Genomic DNA, 18827 nt, shown 5'->3' with positions numbered 1-18827 from the left:
TATAACTTAGAGTTTAAAACGTTCAAACTGAACGCTATGTGTTTCCTGACAGCATATGGACTAAATTAAACTGGACATAAGAAAATAGGATTAATTCTAGTGTGTGTGTTAAAAACATAGCAGAACATGAAATGTGATTGCAAACTGTGGAAAACACTTCTCTAAAATGAAGTCAGTAACTCAACCAACCATACAAAAGCATTTTCATGCTCATTATGAAAAAAGGAAGATGGCATCACTGATATTTGATCCCTAGTACCTGAACCGAAGTGTTACCTTTAAGAGTCTTAATTTGAAGGTAAAGACACAAATAGTGAAACGTTGCCAAATAAAAAGTAGAAAATAACAGGCAGGAGTTCTGGACACCATATATTCATAAAAGCTCAAGTGCTAAGATAATATATCTAGGTTCTTAATTAGGATTTAATTAGGTTCTTCCATTTGTATAAACAACATTTAGCTAGTTGTGTATGCACTTTGTCCCACTGGGAATTTTAAGATATTCTTCATATCCATGCTTCAGCTGATCATAAGCCAAACTACGTCTCTCCTAGGAATTCTCTTCCACTTTAGCTAGCATTGCAGCTCACATCATGGTCAACCATTCATTTGATTTTCCTTCATGGGTAATCTCCAGAAGTCAGCTACAAGATGATAACCTATGACTGAGCTAGTCTATAACGCAGACAATACCTTTGTTTCATGCTTAAAGAAGTTTTGAATTAAGTGTTTTTCATGGTATTAATATTTGCTAATAAACTCACACACTTCCTTGTGTAACCTTAGAACAGAAAATACACACATGCTTTAAAAAAAACCAACCTGTCCAAATGTGGATTATATTTTTCACCTTCGTTTATAATATTATTTACTATTAATATCATTGCAGCATGAAAAAAATCCAAATAGACTACTGATAGTAGTCATGTAATGCTATATCATTTGGTGATTATCTTTTTTATATATAATTTGTATTGAAAAAATTTTACATAGATAAAAGATAAACATGAAAATATAAAAAGAAAAGGTAAAGAAGAAAGAAAAAAAAGTGAAGAAAACAATACAGATAAAGAAAAAGAAGAAAAAGTTAATTAAAGAGGCAACTTCCAATCTTCTTTGCAGCAGTTACAAATAGTTATTATCCCTCCTCCCCCATTCAAATTATATTACAGAGATCCCTTCTGTCCCATATTGAACTCCTTTTTCAATCAGCAAATCCACAAATCACCACTTCACTTTTTTCCTTTTTCACCAAAAAGTTCATAAAAGGTTTCCAGTCTTTTATAACAGTCCTTGTTGTTTTATCCCTGACCAAACAGGCCAGTTTTGCCATTTCTGCTAATTCTGTCATCTTTACAATCCATTCCTTCATTGTGGGTATCTCAGTATTACTCCATCGTGCATCTTGCTCGAATTTTCCATAAGTTTTTTTCCCCCTAAATGATTATCCAGAAGTCCCAATAAGAAAAGTTCTGGATTCATCTCAATATTTATCTTTAAAATTCTTTGTATCAACATATTCATTTTTTTTTCCTTTTTCACAAGTCCACCATGCATGGTAAAATGTCCTTTCATGTTTTTTCACATTCCAACATTGACTAGAAGGACATTTATACACCTTAGATACTGTTTCTGTGGTGTCACATACCAACGGTTCATCATTTTATAAAAATCCTCTCTTAAATTATAACACAGTGTGAATTTCAATCCTTTTACCCACATTCTCTTCCATTGAGCCATCTGTATGTTATAACCAAAATTCTTTGCCCATTTTATCATGCAATCTTTAATTTGTTTTTCTTCCATTTCAAATCTCAACAAAAGTTTATACATTTTTGCAATCACATGTTCATCATTTGTACATAGCTTAGTTTCTCAGTTTCAAATTCCATCTTACAAGTATATTGTTCAATTCCAGTCGCCTTTTTATCTATATGAAATCTTTCTCTCAATTGTGCATATGAAAACCATTGAAAACTAAATCCCTCTGCAGTTAGTTCTAGCAAAATTAATAAAATGGAAATACAGCTGAAATAATGTTGGAAGAACAAGAGAGCCTATAGAAATATTGTAGGCAGCATGAAAGTAATAGGTAGTTTTTCTGTTGAAATAACAGCAACATTTTTATAACAAAACCACTATCTTAAAGAAATGTGTGCCCCATTTGAGGTCTGTATCATCCCTGAACTTGTTACACCTATCCCATATGTTTTTGCAAAGGTTGCAGAAAGGGACTTCAAAATGCCATACCCAAGGTCCTTCAAGACATAGACAAGTAATTTGTCTGATTCTGGACACTTAAACTTGTCTAAGCATCTTTTTACTTACCTTGGCTTGCCTCTACTTTTGTTAGTTGTTCTGCTTTGGGCCAGTTCCCCTCTGGGGAGAAGATCAAAGCAAAACAGGAGTTCAGGGGCTTTGCTTTCTCTCTATGACCTGTTATGGCCTACTATCTTTTTCTAGCCATGGACCCATTCTTTCCTTTTTCTTTCTTTTAACACCTGTATAGTGGGAAAATCTTTTTTGATTGGTTTTAGCTTCATTTAGTGCTTTAGTCTTCTTTCTGCAGATGTTAGCTACTTTGCTAGCATACCTCCTTGGTGATTACACCCATCTTCCATTTCCTATGCACATCCCCTTTTGTTCTTAATTCAGTTGAAAGCTGCCAGTGCATTCATAGCAGCTTCCTATGGTGTCTCCTCTACCTTTTCTCTCATTTGGAAAAGAAGTATCCAACTATCTTTGGTATCTTGTTTTGGAGAATGTTGATCTGAGTATTTCTTTCCATGCAGCCCCAGCTGGTACTTCTCTAAAACTGTTGAAATGAGCTTTCTCAATCTAAGGTACATGTATGACTGTATTCCAGTTTCTCCAATTTTCTCCTGGAAAATGGCACAGATTCCAGGAAAAGATAAAACAACTTTTTTTGCCTTTGAATTCAGAAGTACTGCATAGTCATATTGTCAGTCACTGTATTACTTTCTGTTTGAAGTCTCGTCTTCTACTCCATACTCTCTTTATCTGAGAAAAAAACTGTTTTGAAACTGATGTAGTCAAGCATATTATAACTGAAGCTAATTGTTACAATTTTTTATTCCTCTCAACAGAGTACATCTGGAGACTTAATGATTAGGAATATCCAGCTGAAACACAGTGGAAAATATGTGTGTACAGTGAAGACTGAAGTGGATAGTGTATCTTCTGCAGCAGATCTTATAGTGCGAGGTATCTTTTTTTTTTTTTTTTTAGGAATACCGTTTATAAGGGTTTATATCTAATTTCTTCAAGTAAATCGTGAGAATGAATCTCTCTTCTTCTGGGCATCTTCTTTCTGAGCAAACTGAGCAAATTAACTACAGTCAGTGTAACAAACATACAACACTTCGTATGTGTTTGTGTGAGTGAAGGCAAGTAATGAACATATACCAACTTGTTTTGGTGGAAATGCCAGTTGCCTTCTTAATAGTGAACCAAATGCATTAATTGCATTATTGTAGACATAGAAATTAATTTAATCGTAGATACTCAAAACTATGTATTTTGAGTACTTTCTACTGATGAAGCATATAAAATGAGGTTTTTTGGTTATGTGGGACTAAAGGAGCTGCTATTAAAAATTTGTCTTAATGAACTGTACTTCCGCTCAAATAAGGTGGAGCATCCAGTGTTCACAGACTGCCAATCATTCCACTGCTCTCAGCTTTATAAACCATGCTCAGAGGCACCTTTTGGTAGGCATGGGAAACTGCAATGAAATAGGAGATTGGTGAATAATATGTTCCCTGGCTTGTACAATAGCATTTTATACTAGTGCAAAGCCATCATTGGTTACCACATAATACCTTCCATTCAGCATTATTTTTGTACTGATAGCATTTATTAATGCTTACATTTCTTAATATAATTATCCCAAAACACAAGCGAATTTGAGATAATTGAAATCACTATTGTATATTTAAATACCACTAGGTATCTTTGGTGTCAACAAATGAGCAGTACGGAAAACCAGTTGTCACCAATTAACTCCACATTTGATTCACCTTGCTTTCTTACAGACACAGTGCTTACTTTTCAGGTAGGAATAGTATTTGCACCATCAGACATTCAGGCATTAGTATTCGGAATGGAGCAATATTTTAAAATATAGTCACCATGTCCAACTTGAGACTGATAATGCCATTATAATAATAATTTGTAGTCTGTTCTCCAGTACAGACAATCAGATATTTTCAAAGTTTCAAAATACAGATATAAAACCAATCCATCTCTTTTTATAATGAACTAAAAAGAACATGACTTGGAGAATGTGTTAAATGTGAACTTTCCAACCATAGAAAATCATTGTTCTTCAAAGGGGCTTTAATTTGCTCTGTTCCCAAGGACCCTCCTCCTCAAGCACATTTGCAAATGGAAGAAGGGTTTGCATTTTCTAGAAAGTTGTAGAGCCCCCAGTGCTGCATTGCTGTCCATGATGCTGATATTGTGTTAAGCATCACAGCAAAACTGCTTTAGACAACAACTTGTCAAAACAAAACATTGACAGAGTCAGGACAGGACATTAAGGACTAAATAGAAAGACACAATTTAGAGGTAGAGAAATCTGAATAAAGATTTCAGAAAGAATGCATAATCTACTATTCTGTCACTGAATTCCTATTTTACAGCTTGCTTTTATTGCTATAAAATAACAAAATAATGGTTCAGTGAATGTAAAAAAGTCTCTTTTATTCCCATAAACGATGGAAGAATAAAAATCAGTTGGTACTATGGGTTGCTGATTTGTAACTTAGAAGTTTACAACATACCTTAAAATGTGGTATCTTACTGCATTAGGTTCACCTGGACCGCCAGAGCATGTAAAAGTGGATGAAATAACAGCTACTACAGCTCAACTTTCTTGGTATGAGGGCTTAGATAATCACAGCCCAATCACTGGTTATACTGTCCAGGCCAGGACACCATTTTCAGTGGGTTGGCAAAGAGTCAAAACAGGTGAAATTTATAGCTACCCTTAAATATTTTACAACCCTTGGGGGAAAAAATGAGAAATTCATAATCTCTTCCAAAATGTTTTATGACAGTTCCTGATGTCATTGATGGGAGAACATTCACCGCTACTGCAGTAGATTTAAATCCTTGGGTTGAATATGAATTTCGAGTAGTTGCCAGTAACAAAATTGGAGGTGGAGAACCTAGTTTACCCTCAGAAAAAGTAAGAACTGAAGAGGCAGGTTAGTGGGTCTCTTTGTTTGCTTGTTTCATTTGATAATTTCAGCATAGCAAAGGTCACATTGGGTCTTTATGGTTTGCAACTCCTGTGACATGTTTTCCCACCCCACTACTCCGTCTGGCTCAAGAGATGGGAGAATGCGTCGCTCAGCATCTATCAGACTCTTAATTTTTGACTGTCTATTCAAGAACAACTATGTAAAATTATATTAATTTAAACAATCAGAAAAGGAGATTGAACAATGTAGTGTTGCTATGCTACTGAGATTCAGTCATCCCAGAGCCACCAATCCTTCAAAGGCACAGTTAATGTTTTGCTTTTGGCACCACTGAACACCTTTAGATGAGGCGTAGCAGAGCGAATGTACCTTGAACCGTCACATCATAAGGGGAAACTAATTTCAGTCACCACATGTTGGAGATTACTACAGCAGGTCACTAAGTAGTCTTGTTTGATGTTCAGGTCCGGAATATTGTAAGTGAAGAGAAAAAACTTACACTGAAATAAGAAAATTATTCTGTTTTGCAGCTCTGTTGCTAAAGTTTAGAAAAATAAAATTAAATGTGGATACAAGATCAGACTTTAGCTCACAGTAGTAAAACAACCCTATTTTTACAATTTGTTAAGGACTAAGAAAATAAAGTATGTCTGTATGATTGTTGAACAGGAGTGTGATACAAGGATTTCCTTATAAGAATAAGGTTTTTTTTTTCTTTTGAATTTCTAACATCAATATACACACACACACACACACACAGTATATATGTACACACACTGTATATATGAATCTTAAGTTTCAAGCAAAGATAAAAGCTACAGAAAAACAAAAAACTACAAAGAAAAAAAACTAAAAAGTGTACAAACTCAAGAGATTTTTTTTTAAGTTACAAAAAGAGGTGACTTCTGCCTTTAGCAGCAAGGATATACAAAAATTTCCATAATCACTTACTCTATATTAAACCAAAATCACATTATTTCTATAAACCATTCCATTGGCACATTGTAAAAATAACTAAATACATTTCTGTCTACTATAATAAAGATCAAACTAAAAAGCATATAAATTGCCATTATACTTAGTAATACAACAATGTTAATGATTTTAATCTTAATAAACCCCAAACCCTCCAAATAGACATTTTTATACTTTATTAATCTTAATCCAAATCCATAAAAGCAAATAACATCAGCCCTTAAAGCAATCCAGGTAAATATTCTTCAACCCTTATCCCACTTCAAAATAAACCAGAGCATTTACATATCCCCACAATGTGCACAGAGCCTTTTTCTTAAAAAGATCAAACAGCCCAACTGCCCCCCTCAAAAACTCCGACTTCTCTTCAGGAGACCTCCCATACATAATAACCCCTTCTTTTCCATGGCGTTCCACCAGAAGATCAGTTTCACTTATGACTTGCAATTGGATCTCTCCCTTAAATTTCTCCAACTCGACTATCCAACCTTCATCCAGCATTTCAACAGAAGTCTCGATCTCACTCTTAGAAGAAACATTTCTGTCACTGTTCAATTCCTCAGTTTCATCCCCAACATCCCCAATGAGATGACACATTTTAGACATCATATTTTCCACAATGTCCTGAATGCCTTGCATAAAAGCTTGGTGGGAATCAGAAAGAATCTGTTTAAAATCTCGGTGGAAGTCAGAGAAAGTCTATTTAAAATCCCCCCTAGGAGCTTAACCAGCGAAAGTCAATGATATGAAAGAATACTGGAACGTGTTTACACAAGTGAAAGTGAGATATGCAGACAGTTCCCCAGGGAAAGTAGAAGCAGAAAACTGAAAATTCAAAATAGCCAATTCAACGTATAGGAAAATGCTAATATCTTCAAATTTAGTACAAAAATAACAAGGAGACAATTATTTACTCTCAATCCTCCTTAATATTTAGATGGAAAACAAAGTCCAAAACTTAAAAAAGAATTTTTAAAAAAATTGATCCCAAAAATAGCAATAAGCACCAAGATAACCCACTTCTCCTTGCTGTAGAAAGCCTCTCTTAGGGTACGCGTACTTAAAAGAAATATAAATTGGGTGATTTAGAAATGGGGTGGCCGGCCTTAGTGTCCCTTTAAGGATACAGCACAGCTTGGAAATGGTGACATCCCAGGCTCCCGGCTAGCATTTACCAGTCGAACACAAATGCTGTTTGTGATCTTCTTACTGCAGGCAGCCGTCTGGAGGACAGATGGGGTGATTCCAAGTGTTTTCCTTTTTCCGGAAAAGCACTCCTGGGCTTCAGGAAAAACCTGCCTGAGCCCGAAAAAACTGGTTTGTCACTTCTGCTCACTGAGCCCACAGCACAGCTGTTCAGTCTGCCATGTCCCCACTGGACATCCTCTGTTTTCTCGTATTTGTGCATACATATATTCTCTCTTTATTTTCAGGATGGAATAATACTCCCAGTCACCCTAAACTGATGCATAACTTTTTCCAGCTGCTTCATGTAGATGTTCAGTAAGAGGGGTGAAGAGGACTAAGTCCCATGGCACCCCACAGTTAGTGGCCACTGAGCTGATCTTTCCTCGCCTATAACTACCAACTGAAATTGGCCACTAAGGAAGTACTGCAAACAGTGTTTCTAATCCCCAGCTCCTGTAGTTGGTTGAAAAAAAAAAACATTATGATGGTACTGAGTACTGCTGAAAGGTTCAGAAGCAGTACATTACCCACCCATCCACCCCAGGTCTTAAGGAAGGTATATATGAGTGTTACATATATAATATTTATTTCTTATTTACAGTGCCAGAAGTACCACCATCTGAAGTAAGTGGAGGAGGAGGCAGCAGGTCTGAATTGGTCATAACATGGGATGTAAGTATTCTTGGATTTTCCCCCCTAATAGATTCATAACTATCTAATCAGAATTCATACATACCAGCCTATCTAACTGATGTGAATAATCATTTAACAAATATATATCATTGACTTGTTGTGTGTGCATTTTCTGTTTCTTTTTTCTATTGATTTTTTTACGGTGATACTACTTTTCATAAATTTATTTCCACAGTTAATAAAGCATTCCATAATTTTAGTCAAGGTTTTACATGCTTGTTTGGCATTACCATGTAGAAAATCCTGGCCTATTTCCCTTAACCCCCACTGACCATGGACAGCTACCCAAACAGACACACAGAAGATTCTTTAAGTTGTCTCATTAATATTGCAATCTTATACACAAAAAACTAGATTTGGGTACTTCCAGCCATAATGTTTTCACTTACCTTAGCTCTTGAAAACAGATGATAGCATAAGAACACAGAGGTCTGGAGTAATGTGAAAACCACATGTGGGAATGCCTTCCATTAAACTGAATGACTCATTTATTTATTTATTTATTTATTTTCAGTTTATTAATTTACTAAATTTATTTTAATTATTTCTTTTATTTCTTTTATTTATTATATTTCTTTTTATTTTATTTTATTTATTATTAAATTTATACACCACCCATCTCACTATAAAATATATCCACAGTTTGAATTATGCTCCAATTTACTGTCATATGAATCACTCCATAGCATTTTTACACATAAAGCTTCTTGTAATGCTACTCTGGCTATGTTTCAGTTCTTATTCAGTTCTATTTCACTGGTTATAACCTTCTTCTTATACTCTCTTTTTCTCATTTCTACCTTTTTTTACATTTTCCCATTTTCTTCTTTTATATAATTTCTTTTTATATCCATCAGGCTTTTATGTCTTTAAAATCATTTCATAAGGTTTCCTGAATACGAAGTGGGTGTTGTCCGTTCTTCCCTTTTTTTGTACTCATTTTGCCAACACTTCCTTCTAATACATATGAAATTATTAGACAGTAATTGATATCTGTTTGGTTTACTATTAGTTTTTTGTCTTCCTAGTTTGGCTAAAGAAAGATCTAATCAATAGTTAATTGAGTGCTATACATTAATTTCTGTATAGCACTCAATTAACTATTGGTGCTTAATAATAAGTGGTTGACAGGAATAATTAAATAGGTTTATGCTGTCTATCTGGAAGTTTTGACCCTCATGGAAAAGGCATAAGATAATGCCTTTATATAATAAGATAGAGCCAGTTTGGTCTAGTGGTTAAGGTGCTGGGCTAGAAACCAGGAGACTGAGAGTTCTAGTCCTGCCTTACATCATCCTTGAAAGCAGGCCGAGTGACCTTGGGCTAGTCACACTCTCTTAGCCCAACTCACTTCACAGGATTGTTGTGGGGAAAATAGGAGGAGGAAGGAGTAATTCGTATGTTCCCCCTCCTTGAGTTATTTATAAAAACCATAAAGGCGGGATAGAAAATAAATAAATAAAATGCACTACATCATTTAATTTCAGGTTTTAGTGAATAAAGGACAAGGTGAACAACCAGTCTGAATGCAAGGACTTGTTTAACTAACTTGACATATTTTCATGCTAGCAAAAGAATAAATTTAAGAAATTCTGACAGATCTGAAGGCAATGTAAAACAAAGAGAGCATAGTCTTCAAAGCTTTAGCTAAAATCCCTTCATGTAACAGATAAGTTCCATAGAACCATTTTCATGAACTTCCATGGGCTTCAAGGTCCTATATGGTAAAGAAATATGATTGATAAATAAATAAATAAATGATGATGATGATGATGATTTTAGTATCTTATTTGTATACCATCTGTGTGTTTAGCCAGTTCCTGAAGAATTACAGAATGGTGAAGGATTTGGTTATGTGGTTATTTTCCGACCTGTTGGCATGGTAACCTGGATACAGACAGTTGTTACATCACCTGACACCCCAAGATACGTCTTTAGGAATGAAAGCATCTTACCATTTTCACCCTATGAAGTCAAGGTTGGCGTATATAATAATAAAGGAGAAGGACCATTTAGTCCAGTGACCATAGTGTATTCTGCTGACGTGGGTAAGTCATTGAATAATTTCATTAGACATTTTCTCTGCAAATGAATGAAACAGGTATTTGCTTTGTTAATTTCAGTGCACCCGTTTGAATTGACTGGCAAATCAGTCAACTTAGATTTCTCCATTTTTTTCATCAGAATTATTTACTTTTTGTTCTTTGTTTCCTAATTCAGAGCCTACAATAGCTCCTTCTGGTGTTTCTGCAAACAGTCTCACATCTTCCACAATTGAAGTATCCTGGATTCCCATTCCTTTGAAAATGAGCAGTGGGAGATTACTAGGCTATGAGGTAAAATAAACTCTCTGACATACTTCTTCCTGTAAGCTGTCGTTACTGTGATGGGGTGCTTTTCACTGTCCTATAATTGTTATTTGCCGTTTGAAAGCTTAACTTTATTACTAAAGGTCAGCTGCCCTGTCTTTAGTTCTCAATAGGAAAATGAGTCATGAAGACATCTAGAAATTTATTTTTCTCCCCATTCCTGCACTCTTACTTTCTGGAAGGAAAACTACCTAAGTGGCTTACTCCTCAAAACTGGAAAAGCAGGGTTCTGCTTCTGAACCTAGATGAACACATGGCATAGCTACAAATTAATATGGCCTTATGGGAAGTATAAAAGCCAAATGTAAATATTCACAGATTTTCATATACAACTTGAGCTTTGCCTTATTTGCTGGCATAACACCAGATCAATTATTGAAGGCTCACTGAAACTGCACTGAGAATGGAAATTAGCTGGCAACCAACTTCTGTACATGCTTGGTTTGATCTCCTGCATCTCCACCCATGACAAACACAGTATGTCCAACCTAAATGCAACCTATATAAACTGGGTTGCATTTAAATACACATAAGTTTTTGGTTTTGGAAAGGTTTTTAAATAAATTTGAATATGAGCAAGGCCTTTGTATGAATTGATTTTTTAAAGTTGACTACAAAAACAGGTGCACAATTTAATACTCAGGTACACAATTTGATTCTGGTGCTTTTCTGTACGTAGCAGTAGAAAATCTGGTGTGCCCCTCCAGTGGTAGAAATCTATTCAGTAAGTATAACTTCTTCAAATCAAAATAAAACTCTTTAGAAGTTTATATGAAAAGAAGCATTTTTCCGCTTAATGTTTTTTTTTCCCCATGATAGTCTGGAAACAAAATTGCATTTCATTTTAACTAAGCAACAGATGATAGAGTGTAGATCTGAGCAAGCAAGGGTGTCAACAGTGTGTTTTAAATTAAGCTATTACTTATTTCCTCTAGGTAAGATATTGGAATAATGGCGGGAAAGAACAGTCTTCAAACAGAGTAAAAGTCACTTGGAAGGAGACATCAGTGAAAATAACAGGCTTGATGAGCAACTTGGTGTATTACACAGCTGTTCGAGCATACAACAGTGCAGGAGCAGGTCCTTTCAGTGCCACTGTCAATACTACCACAAAAAAACCACGTAGGTATCTTCAATAACATTAAGAGCAGAAGTGGGATCTGTTATTTCCAAGCCCCCCCTCAAAAAAAAAACTTTTTTAATAATCATGCTTAGAATCTTGTAATCTGAGTTTTGTGCTGTGTTCTTTGGAAACTTACACATACTTGCCATCTGAATAACTCAACAAAAACAAATCTACTTTGTGCCTTCTGGAAAGGGAATAACAATTTAAATGTAATGAAGTGCATACTACCACAGGCATTGTGAGATACAAAAAAGCAATTAGACTTCAAGATATTCCTGCCAAAATATTCTCAATGTGTTAGAAGCTTGACTATTATACTGAAGGTAATTAGAAGGCCATCATTTTGTTACCTGAAATGTCATTTTCTGGAATTCTAGAGCTTCATTTGTTCATTAAAGCCTGGCTCTTCCAGAGTTCATTTCATTTTCCTCTGTATAAGGAAACTTTTGAATTTCTGTTGATTAAGAGTATGTGTACAGAATTTTACACGCATTAAACTGTATGCCAAGAGCTATATATTTGGCTGAACATGTACTAGCAGAAGTTATTTCAGCTTCCATTCTCCCAAGTTTGGAAGGGAAAAGTTGATCTCCATGTCTACCAGGCCCAAAAGTCACTTTCTCAGCTTTCACTTTAAGTAACTACAAGCAGGAGCTCTGAATAGCTGTGTGAGCGGCAACAGAAATAGAGGAAGATTTTTTTTCTTTCTTTTTCTTCTTCCTTTATCATCCTGCCATGTGGTTCAACACACTCGTACTCAGAGAGTCTTTCTAGGTATTGCTTCCCTTTTGTGATCAACACAACACACTGGATTAGTGCAGTTCTGTCAGTGTTGTTGTATTGTCATAAATATTTCAGAGACTTGCCTGCCATATTTGTGTAGATATTCCATAATTTTTTATAGACTTCCAACTTGGTAATGTCCAGAGTGCTGACCTAACAATCTCCTTATTAATCCAATTTATATGGCTGCCCATCTATCCAAGAAACTCTTGGTAGCAAACCTTATAATTGTAGAGGTTTTTGTAAGTGGGGAATATTTTCTCAGATACAGTATCTTGGACGTTGATATTTTTACTGTGCAGAATTTCAGTGTACTTCTTCCACCTTTGTTTGATCTTTGATTCAGTTATTACCAGTTCACTAGTATCCTTTAGCATACCAATTAGAGGCTGGAACCTCATTCTAAGTTTAGAGATTTTTGTTAAGACTTCTTATTTTTCCACAAGTCCATTTTTGATGTCTTTACAGATGTCATTGTAATACTGCTACTAATAGTTCTCTGAAATTCTTGGTTCAGTTCCTTCCTGAGATCTTTTTCTTTCCTGACTATGGCTTCTCTTCTCTTCTTGGCAATTTCCACCATTTGTTCTGACATCCAGTTTGCTAACTTCATTGTTACATTCATATTTTTACATTCATATTTACCAACTTCTTTCATTCCACAATTCTTCTCATTCCTTATGCTTGAAAATGGTAGGTATATGCTCAAGATCATATTACAGTAACTGGTTGGCTTTCTTCTGCTGCTTTAGCTTAACTTGGGAATTGCAAAGTTCCAATAATGAAAAGCAAGAAGCACAGTGGAAAAAAATGGGACTGAGATTAAATATAAAGAAAACCAAACCTATGACAAGTACAGCAACCAGCCTTAGAATTGACAATGAAGATATTGAAGTGGGGGGTAGTTTGTGCCTTTTAGGATTGACTATCAGTAGTATCAGAACCAGCAGTCAGGAAATACACTGCAGATTAGCCCTTGGTAGAGTAACCATGAAGGTCTTTAAAAAGATACTCAGATGCTGGGATGTGTCCATTCCTACAAAGAACAGAATGGTGCAGGCAATGGTATTTCCTGTGACACTCCATGGAAGCCAAAGTTGGGCTCTGAAGAAGCAGGAGTATTGATGCTTTTGAACTTTGGTGTTGGAGAAGACTCCTGATAATATCAGGGATAGCCAAGAAAACCCAAAATTGGATCATCAAACAAATCAACCCAGATTTCTCACTTGAGGCACAAATAACCAGGCTCAAATAATCATACTTTGAATAATTACGCAATGACCTAGTTCTCTGGAGGAGTTTGTAATCCTAGGAAAGGTGGAAGGAAAGTGATAAAGAGGACAGCTAGTAGCAAGATGAATGAACTCAGTTACAGCAGTAATGGGTGCACCATCCGAAGACCTGAAAGACTGGGTTGGGGACCGATATTCCTGGGGAAAATCTGTCTGTGTGGTCACTAAGACTTGATAGTACATAATCAATCACCTCAATATAATCTCCAAAAATTATTTGCTCACTATGAAATTGAAGCCAGCTAATTCCTTGATCTCCTTCCCTCCATCTTCACCTTTCTTCCAGTCTCCAGAAAGTAAACATCACATTAGGTTTTGTCAATCTTTTCTGCTTCTTATAACTGCTTTCCATTTGCATGGATATTTGTTGTACACAGATCCTAGATTCATGTACCTGATAATTCACAGTAGGACCATCCATACCTATTAAATAGGAGGTCATCCTGAGAACAAGCTACACAAATGATCATTAGCATGCTTTAAAATTGGTGCCCAAGGTTTAATTATTTATTCACTTGACCAAATGCTGATGTAATTATCAGGTGATTTTAAGGAAATAGCAATTGGTTACAGATGGATTTTGCCTGGTAATCAGGTAGGACTAAGTAAAATCTACTGAGTTTTCTGAATAACGTCAGCAGTATCTAAAAGTGACTTCTCACTTCACATTTTTTGAAAAAAAAAATCCTGTTTATCTGTTTTTTGTTCTTTGTTCTGTAGGTAGTCCTCATTTAGTGATCACAACTGGGACCTGCAACTTGGTCATTAAGTGAAGTGGTTGCTAAGTGAAACCACAACTGTGCTTATGATCTTACTTCAGCTTTCCTTTGCTTTACAGGTAGTCCTTGATTTACGACCATTCGTTTAATGGCAGTCTGAAGTTATGACGGCCTTGGAATGAGTGCTTTACAACCTGTAAAGCACTTCCTAGTGTCACAAAACATCACACACACACCCCATGGTCACATGATCACATTTTGGGCACTTGGCAACCAACTCATATTTACGACCAGTTGCAATGTCATGTGATTGCATTTTATGATTTTTTTGGCCATTTTCCAGCAAAAAACAGTCATTTGGAAAGCTGGATTTGCTTAACAACCATGGTGATTCACTGAATGACCTATGTTTCACTTAACAACTGTGGTGATTCACTTAATGACTGCCATTAAAATGGTCATAAAATAGGTCCGGTCAGGTGGTGACTCAATTTATGACTGTAACGACTTACGATGGAAATTTCAGTCCCAATTGTGGGCATAAGTCCAGGACTACCTGTACAGACCTGTGAAGGTCATAAGTGTGAGAATTGGTTGCAAAGTTACTTTTTCATCACTGTGGTAATTGCGAACAGTCGCTAAATGAGGCAGTCGCTAAATGAGGATTACCTGTATTATTTTTAAATTGTCGGAGTTCAGATAATACCTTCTTGCGAAATCCAAATGGCTGTTGCTCTATAGTTCGATTCAAAATGTAAAGTGGCCTCTTTTTTGCAGTCATTCTGGAACAAGCCATTAAAGGAAGAAGGGAAAGGAGGATAATGACAAAAAACTGTGTAGATAACTATGCAAAGGATTTCCTGAACGTGTGTGTGTGTGTACGAGTATGCATGTATTTTATTCTAGTTTGTGGAAGGGTTTATTAATGCTCGTTTAAACTGGCATGAGCATCGCTTGCGGGCTTGTCTGTGAATTTCACTCAGTGGAAAATTCAGTGGAATCCAGTCACTTTAAAAAAATTGTATCCGTCTAAATATTTTCCAACAGTGTAGAAATGATGTGGTGACAGTCAGTCACCTGAATTATATGCTCCGACGTAATAAATTTCTAAAGCCGAGTAAATTAAAGTAATGTATTTATTATATTTTTAAGCACCCAGCCAGCCTCCAGGAAACTTAGAGTGGAACATCACAGACTCCAGGGTAGTGCTGAACTGGGAACAGGTGCATGCCATGGAAAATGAGTCAGAAGTAGTTGCCTATAAGGTAGGTAAAAGCAAGGCAATGCTGATATAGCTAAAACTGCTCATTAGAAATAGCCAGTTTTTGAAAAATAACAGAATTCTCTTTCTCACCACAGCTGCGTGACTGTCCATTTTAAAATATAGGACTAGTCTAGGCAGTCTCTGAGAGTCAACACTGACTCAAAGGGACCACAAGAATGAAATGCAGCAAGAAACAAAGATATGTCATCTTGCCCTCTGGGATCGACGCCATATTGATTCACATTGACTCATGTTCTTACTGATGGTATATAATTATATATTTTATGCATTTTATGCTGTATAATTGCTGTGATTACCGTTTAATTTGCATACCATTTTTAAACATAGATGTACCATAGTGATTTCCAGCATAAAAACAGAATGCACTGGCTGTAGAAAATACTAGAACAATTTATTTCCAGCTCCTTTCAAAACATATAGCAATACAGCAAACATTACAATACCACACAATACCATATAATAAACAAAAGTTTACTTTAAATTAATCCTTTAGTATTCCACATATATAACTTACTTAGAAAACTCAGCCATTTAGATGAAACTCCATGCATTGGGTAGGCTATCCGCAATGCAACTTTTATGCTGTGAATAATTGTATTTATTTTAACATATGGCTAGCACTGAACTGCAATCCCATGCAGATGTGGGAGTGAGTCCTACAGATGGCATATTGACTCTACTGCAATAAGTACTTCTCTTCTTCAGTGTTTCTGCCAGCCATCCTTCCAGCTTACTTCATTCCATTTGCCCTCCAAATTTTAATTTATCAACCTGCATCCAATATGCACTGAGTATATGCAGTCCTCGCCTGACTAGGCTGTGGAATAAGCTCAGTTCCTAAAGTTTGTGCTGAAGTTTTTGTGTGCTTCCTTAAATCTAGTAGGAATTATCCTGAGACTTCCTCTCTCATGTAGATACTATTATTTTTGCTGCATAAAGATAAAAATTTGCTAGTGGTATATAAGATTTGGAAGAATAAGATTTCTGAAGAAATATGGCTAGGATGAAACTGCATGTGATTTTGGTATTTCTTGCTGCATCGTATCATGAAAGTATGTACTGAAAAAGCTCGGTTGAATGCATTATTTGGGGGGAAAGGATGCCTGTTAAATCTGAATGTCCGTTAAATCCTAATTTAATATTCGGTTATCAGGCATAATTATGTGATGGTTGTTTTACATGTTTGCACCAACGTGCTTCAGTTGCTTAATCATATAATTATGCAAACAATGTGAAATGAAAAGCATATAATTATGCAGTTACATTGATTGTTTGAACTGCTTTGGAAACAACAGATTGTATCCATTGTTTGGGAGTGAAGTTGTAAGTAAAACTTTGTCATTGCATCTGAAATTCATTGAATGGAGGTCCAGACAGTTGAGGTTTTACCGTATGCCTTGTTTTCTTACAGTTTCCACCCATTTAGTTTTTTAGGCTTTATCTTTGTACATCACCCTTACTTCAGCGAGTGCTGTACAGCATACAACGATACCCCAACTGAGGTACTGATAGCCCAACTGAGAGGCAGTGGCTTATCCAAGACTACTCAATACACTTCAAAGCAAATAATATGAACGTAGGAGCCAGAAGTGTTGAGGATCCCTTAAGTAGCATATTCCATGAATTTTGGGAACTGGACTCCTAGGATATGCTGATGGGACCAGTTTAAGGAAGACCACACTATATCATGCCTTTCTTGTTCCCATTCTCTCAACTTCTGATTTACTATTGGGGGGGAAATTTGGCATGAAGTAAGCAATCTGTAAAAAGTTACTGTATGCAGAACTCTGACTAACCATTAACAATAACATTTTAGAATATGCAAAATAAAATCGGAACCTATTTTTAATGAAGCGTGTTACCTCACCAAAGTTGCTCACAACAAAATCTGTATTCCTTCAGTCCACATTTCATGACCAGTTTAATAAATTCCTTGGATATTGCCATTTATAGGGTAATTCTATCCTGATAAATGTTTATTAAAGTGGAATTCTGTATGTTGTTATGAATTGTATCATTTAAATGCAGCATGAAAACATGATGATAACTGCAGCATGAAAAAGTATCATCATTTAAGTTTTATGCAGAATAAGTTCTTACTATATGCAGGCTTTCTTTCACTACAGTTCACAAATCTTCACATTTTTTGGTGTGCTTTAATGTCATGCTCTTATTCCTATTTGTTTGTTTGAGTGCTTGTACAGATAAAGACAAATTTCTACAAAATAATTATTTTTTTAAAAAGATCCCATTACTGAGAAACCAAACATAATGTTTTATCCATTTGTTGTTGTAATAAATTCAGCTGTAGTAAATTAACATTGTGATCAAAGTGATTGATTAACCATGACAATTTCAGCCTCCTTTTCACCCTTTTTCAGGATTTTTTTTTTCTTACACCTAGAAATGATGTTAAATGGTGATTAAGTAGTATCACTGAAGTCATCACTTTTCCTTTTATGCTGCAGGTTTTATATTGGACTAGCAGTCAGAACCAGCTCAGTGTCCTGAATACAAACAGAACATCTGCAGAACTTTTCCTTCCTTTAAATGATGATTATATTATAGAAGTGAAAGCAGTGACTGATGGCGGAGATGGCATTAGCAGTGACCAGATTAAAGTCCCTAAATTAGCAAGTATGTTTATAGGATGCTGATGTAGAGAGTTTCAGTTTTCATCAGAAATTTGTTAAAATGTGATTTATCTTTAGGGTGAAAGTTAATGTAAGATATGAATGTTATTTAATGAAAGAAATTGGTCTGGTCTTTCTCATGAACTTACTTCCAGATAAGGGGCTAGACTAAGATTTTCTAGTTTTAGCATGTCATTTTGTGCAATATGGCCAAAATATGAGATGAATGTTCAATTAAAAGTTCCATTTAAGGATTATGCATTTAAATACTTTAAGCAGAAAAGCTAACAGGAAAGGGAAGGTGTTTCACTATTCATTTACAATCTTCTAGGAGGAGATCTTTACAAGGAAATAGTAGGAACTGAATAATGCTTAATTTAGGAAATTGAGGGAAAATATCTTTAGTAAGCGAATTGGTATAAATAACTACACTTCACTAGTTATTATTTCTGATAGATCAAACAGAGATTATATTCTTGCAATATAAGTATGCGTTCAAAGGGTTATTTAAAAAGTATATGGTACACATCAGTAAA

General features: G+C 35.5%; 1 protein-coding gene across 2 annotated transcripts in view; it reads left to right on the top strand.

Moving 5' to 3' along the window:
* The window catches only part of LOC134489117 (contactin-3-like), a 157155-nt gene that overhangs the window by 133758 nt on the left and 4570 nt on the right, over positions 1-18827 (top strand). For both annotated transcript variants that reach the window (XM_063291599.1, XM_063291598.1), the window contains exons 11-19: positions 3108-3225; positions 4834-4992; positions 5082-5231; positions 7993-8063; positions 9898-10132; positions 10305-10420; positions 11389-11575; positions 15526-15638; positions 18127-18295. In XM_063291599.1, the coding sequence (XP_063147669.1) occupies positions 3108-3225; positions 4834-4992; positions 5082-5231; positions 7993-8063; positions 9898-10132; positions 10305-10420; positions 11389-11575; positions 15526-15638; positions 18127-18295 (1318 nt within the window). The remainder of the gene's footprint in view (positions 1-3107; positions 3226-4833; positions 4993-5081; positions 5232-7992; positions 8064-9897; positions 10133-10304; positions 10421-11388; positions 11576-15525; positions 15639-18126; positions 18296-18827) is intronic.

This window comes from Candoia aspera, chromosome 2 (genome assembly GCF_035149785.1).
Source record: "Candoia aspera isolate rCanAsp1 chromosome 2, rCanAsp1.hap2, whole genome shotgun sequence".
In the NCBI taxonomy this organism is placed as follows: Eukaryota; Metazoa; Chordata; class Lepidosauria; order Squamata; family Boidae; genus Candoia; species Candoia aspera.
Note: the sequence above shows the minus strand (reverse complement) of the source record. Positions and strands in the feature narration are given on the sequence as shown.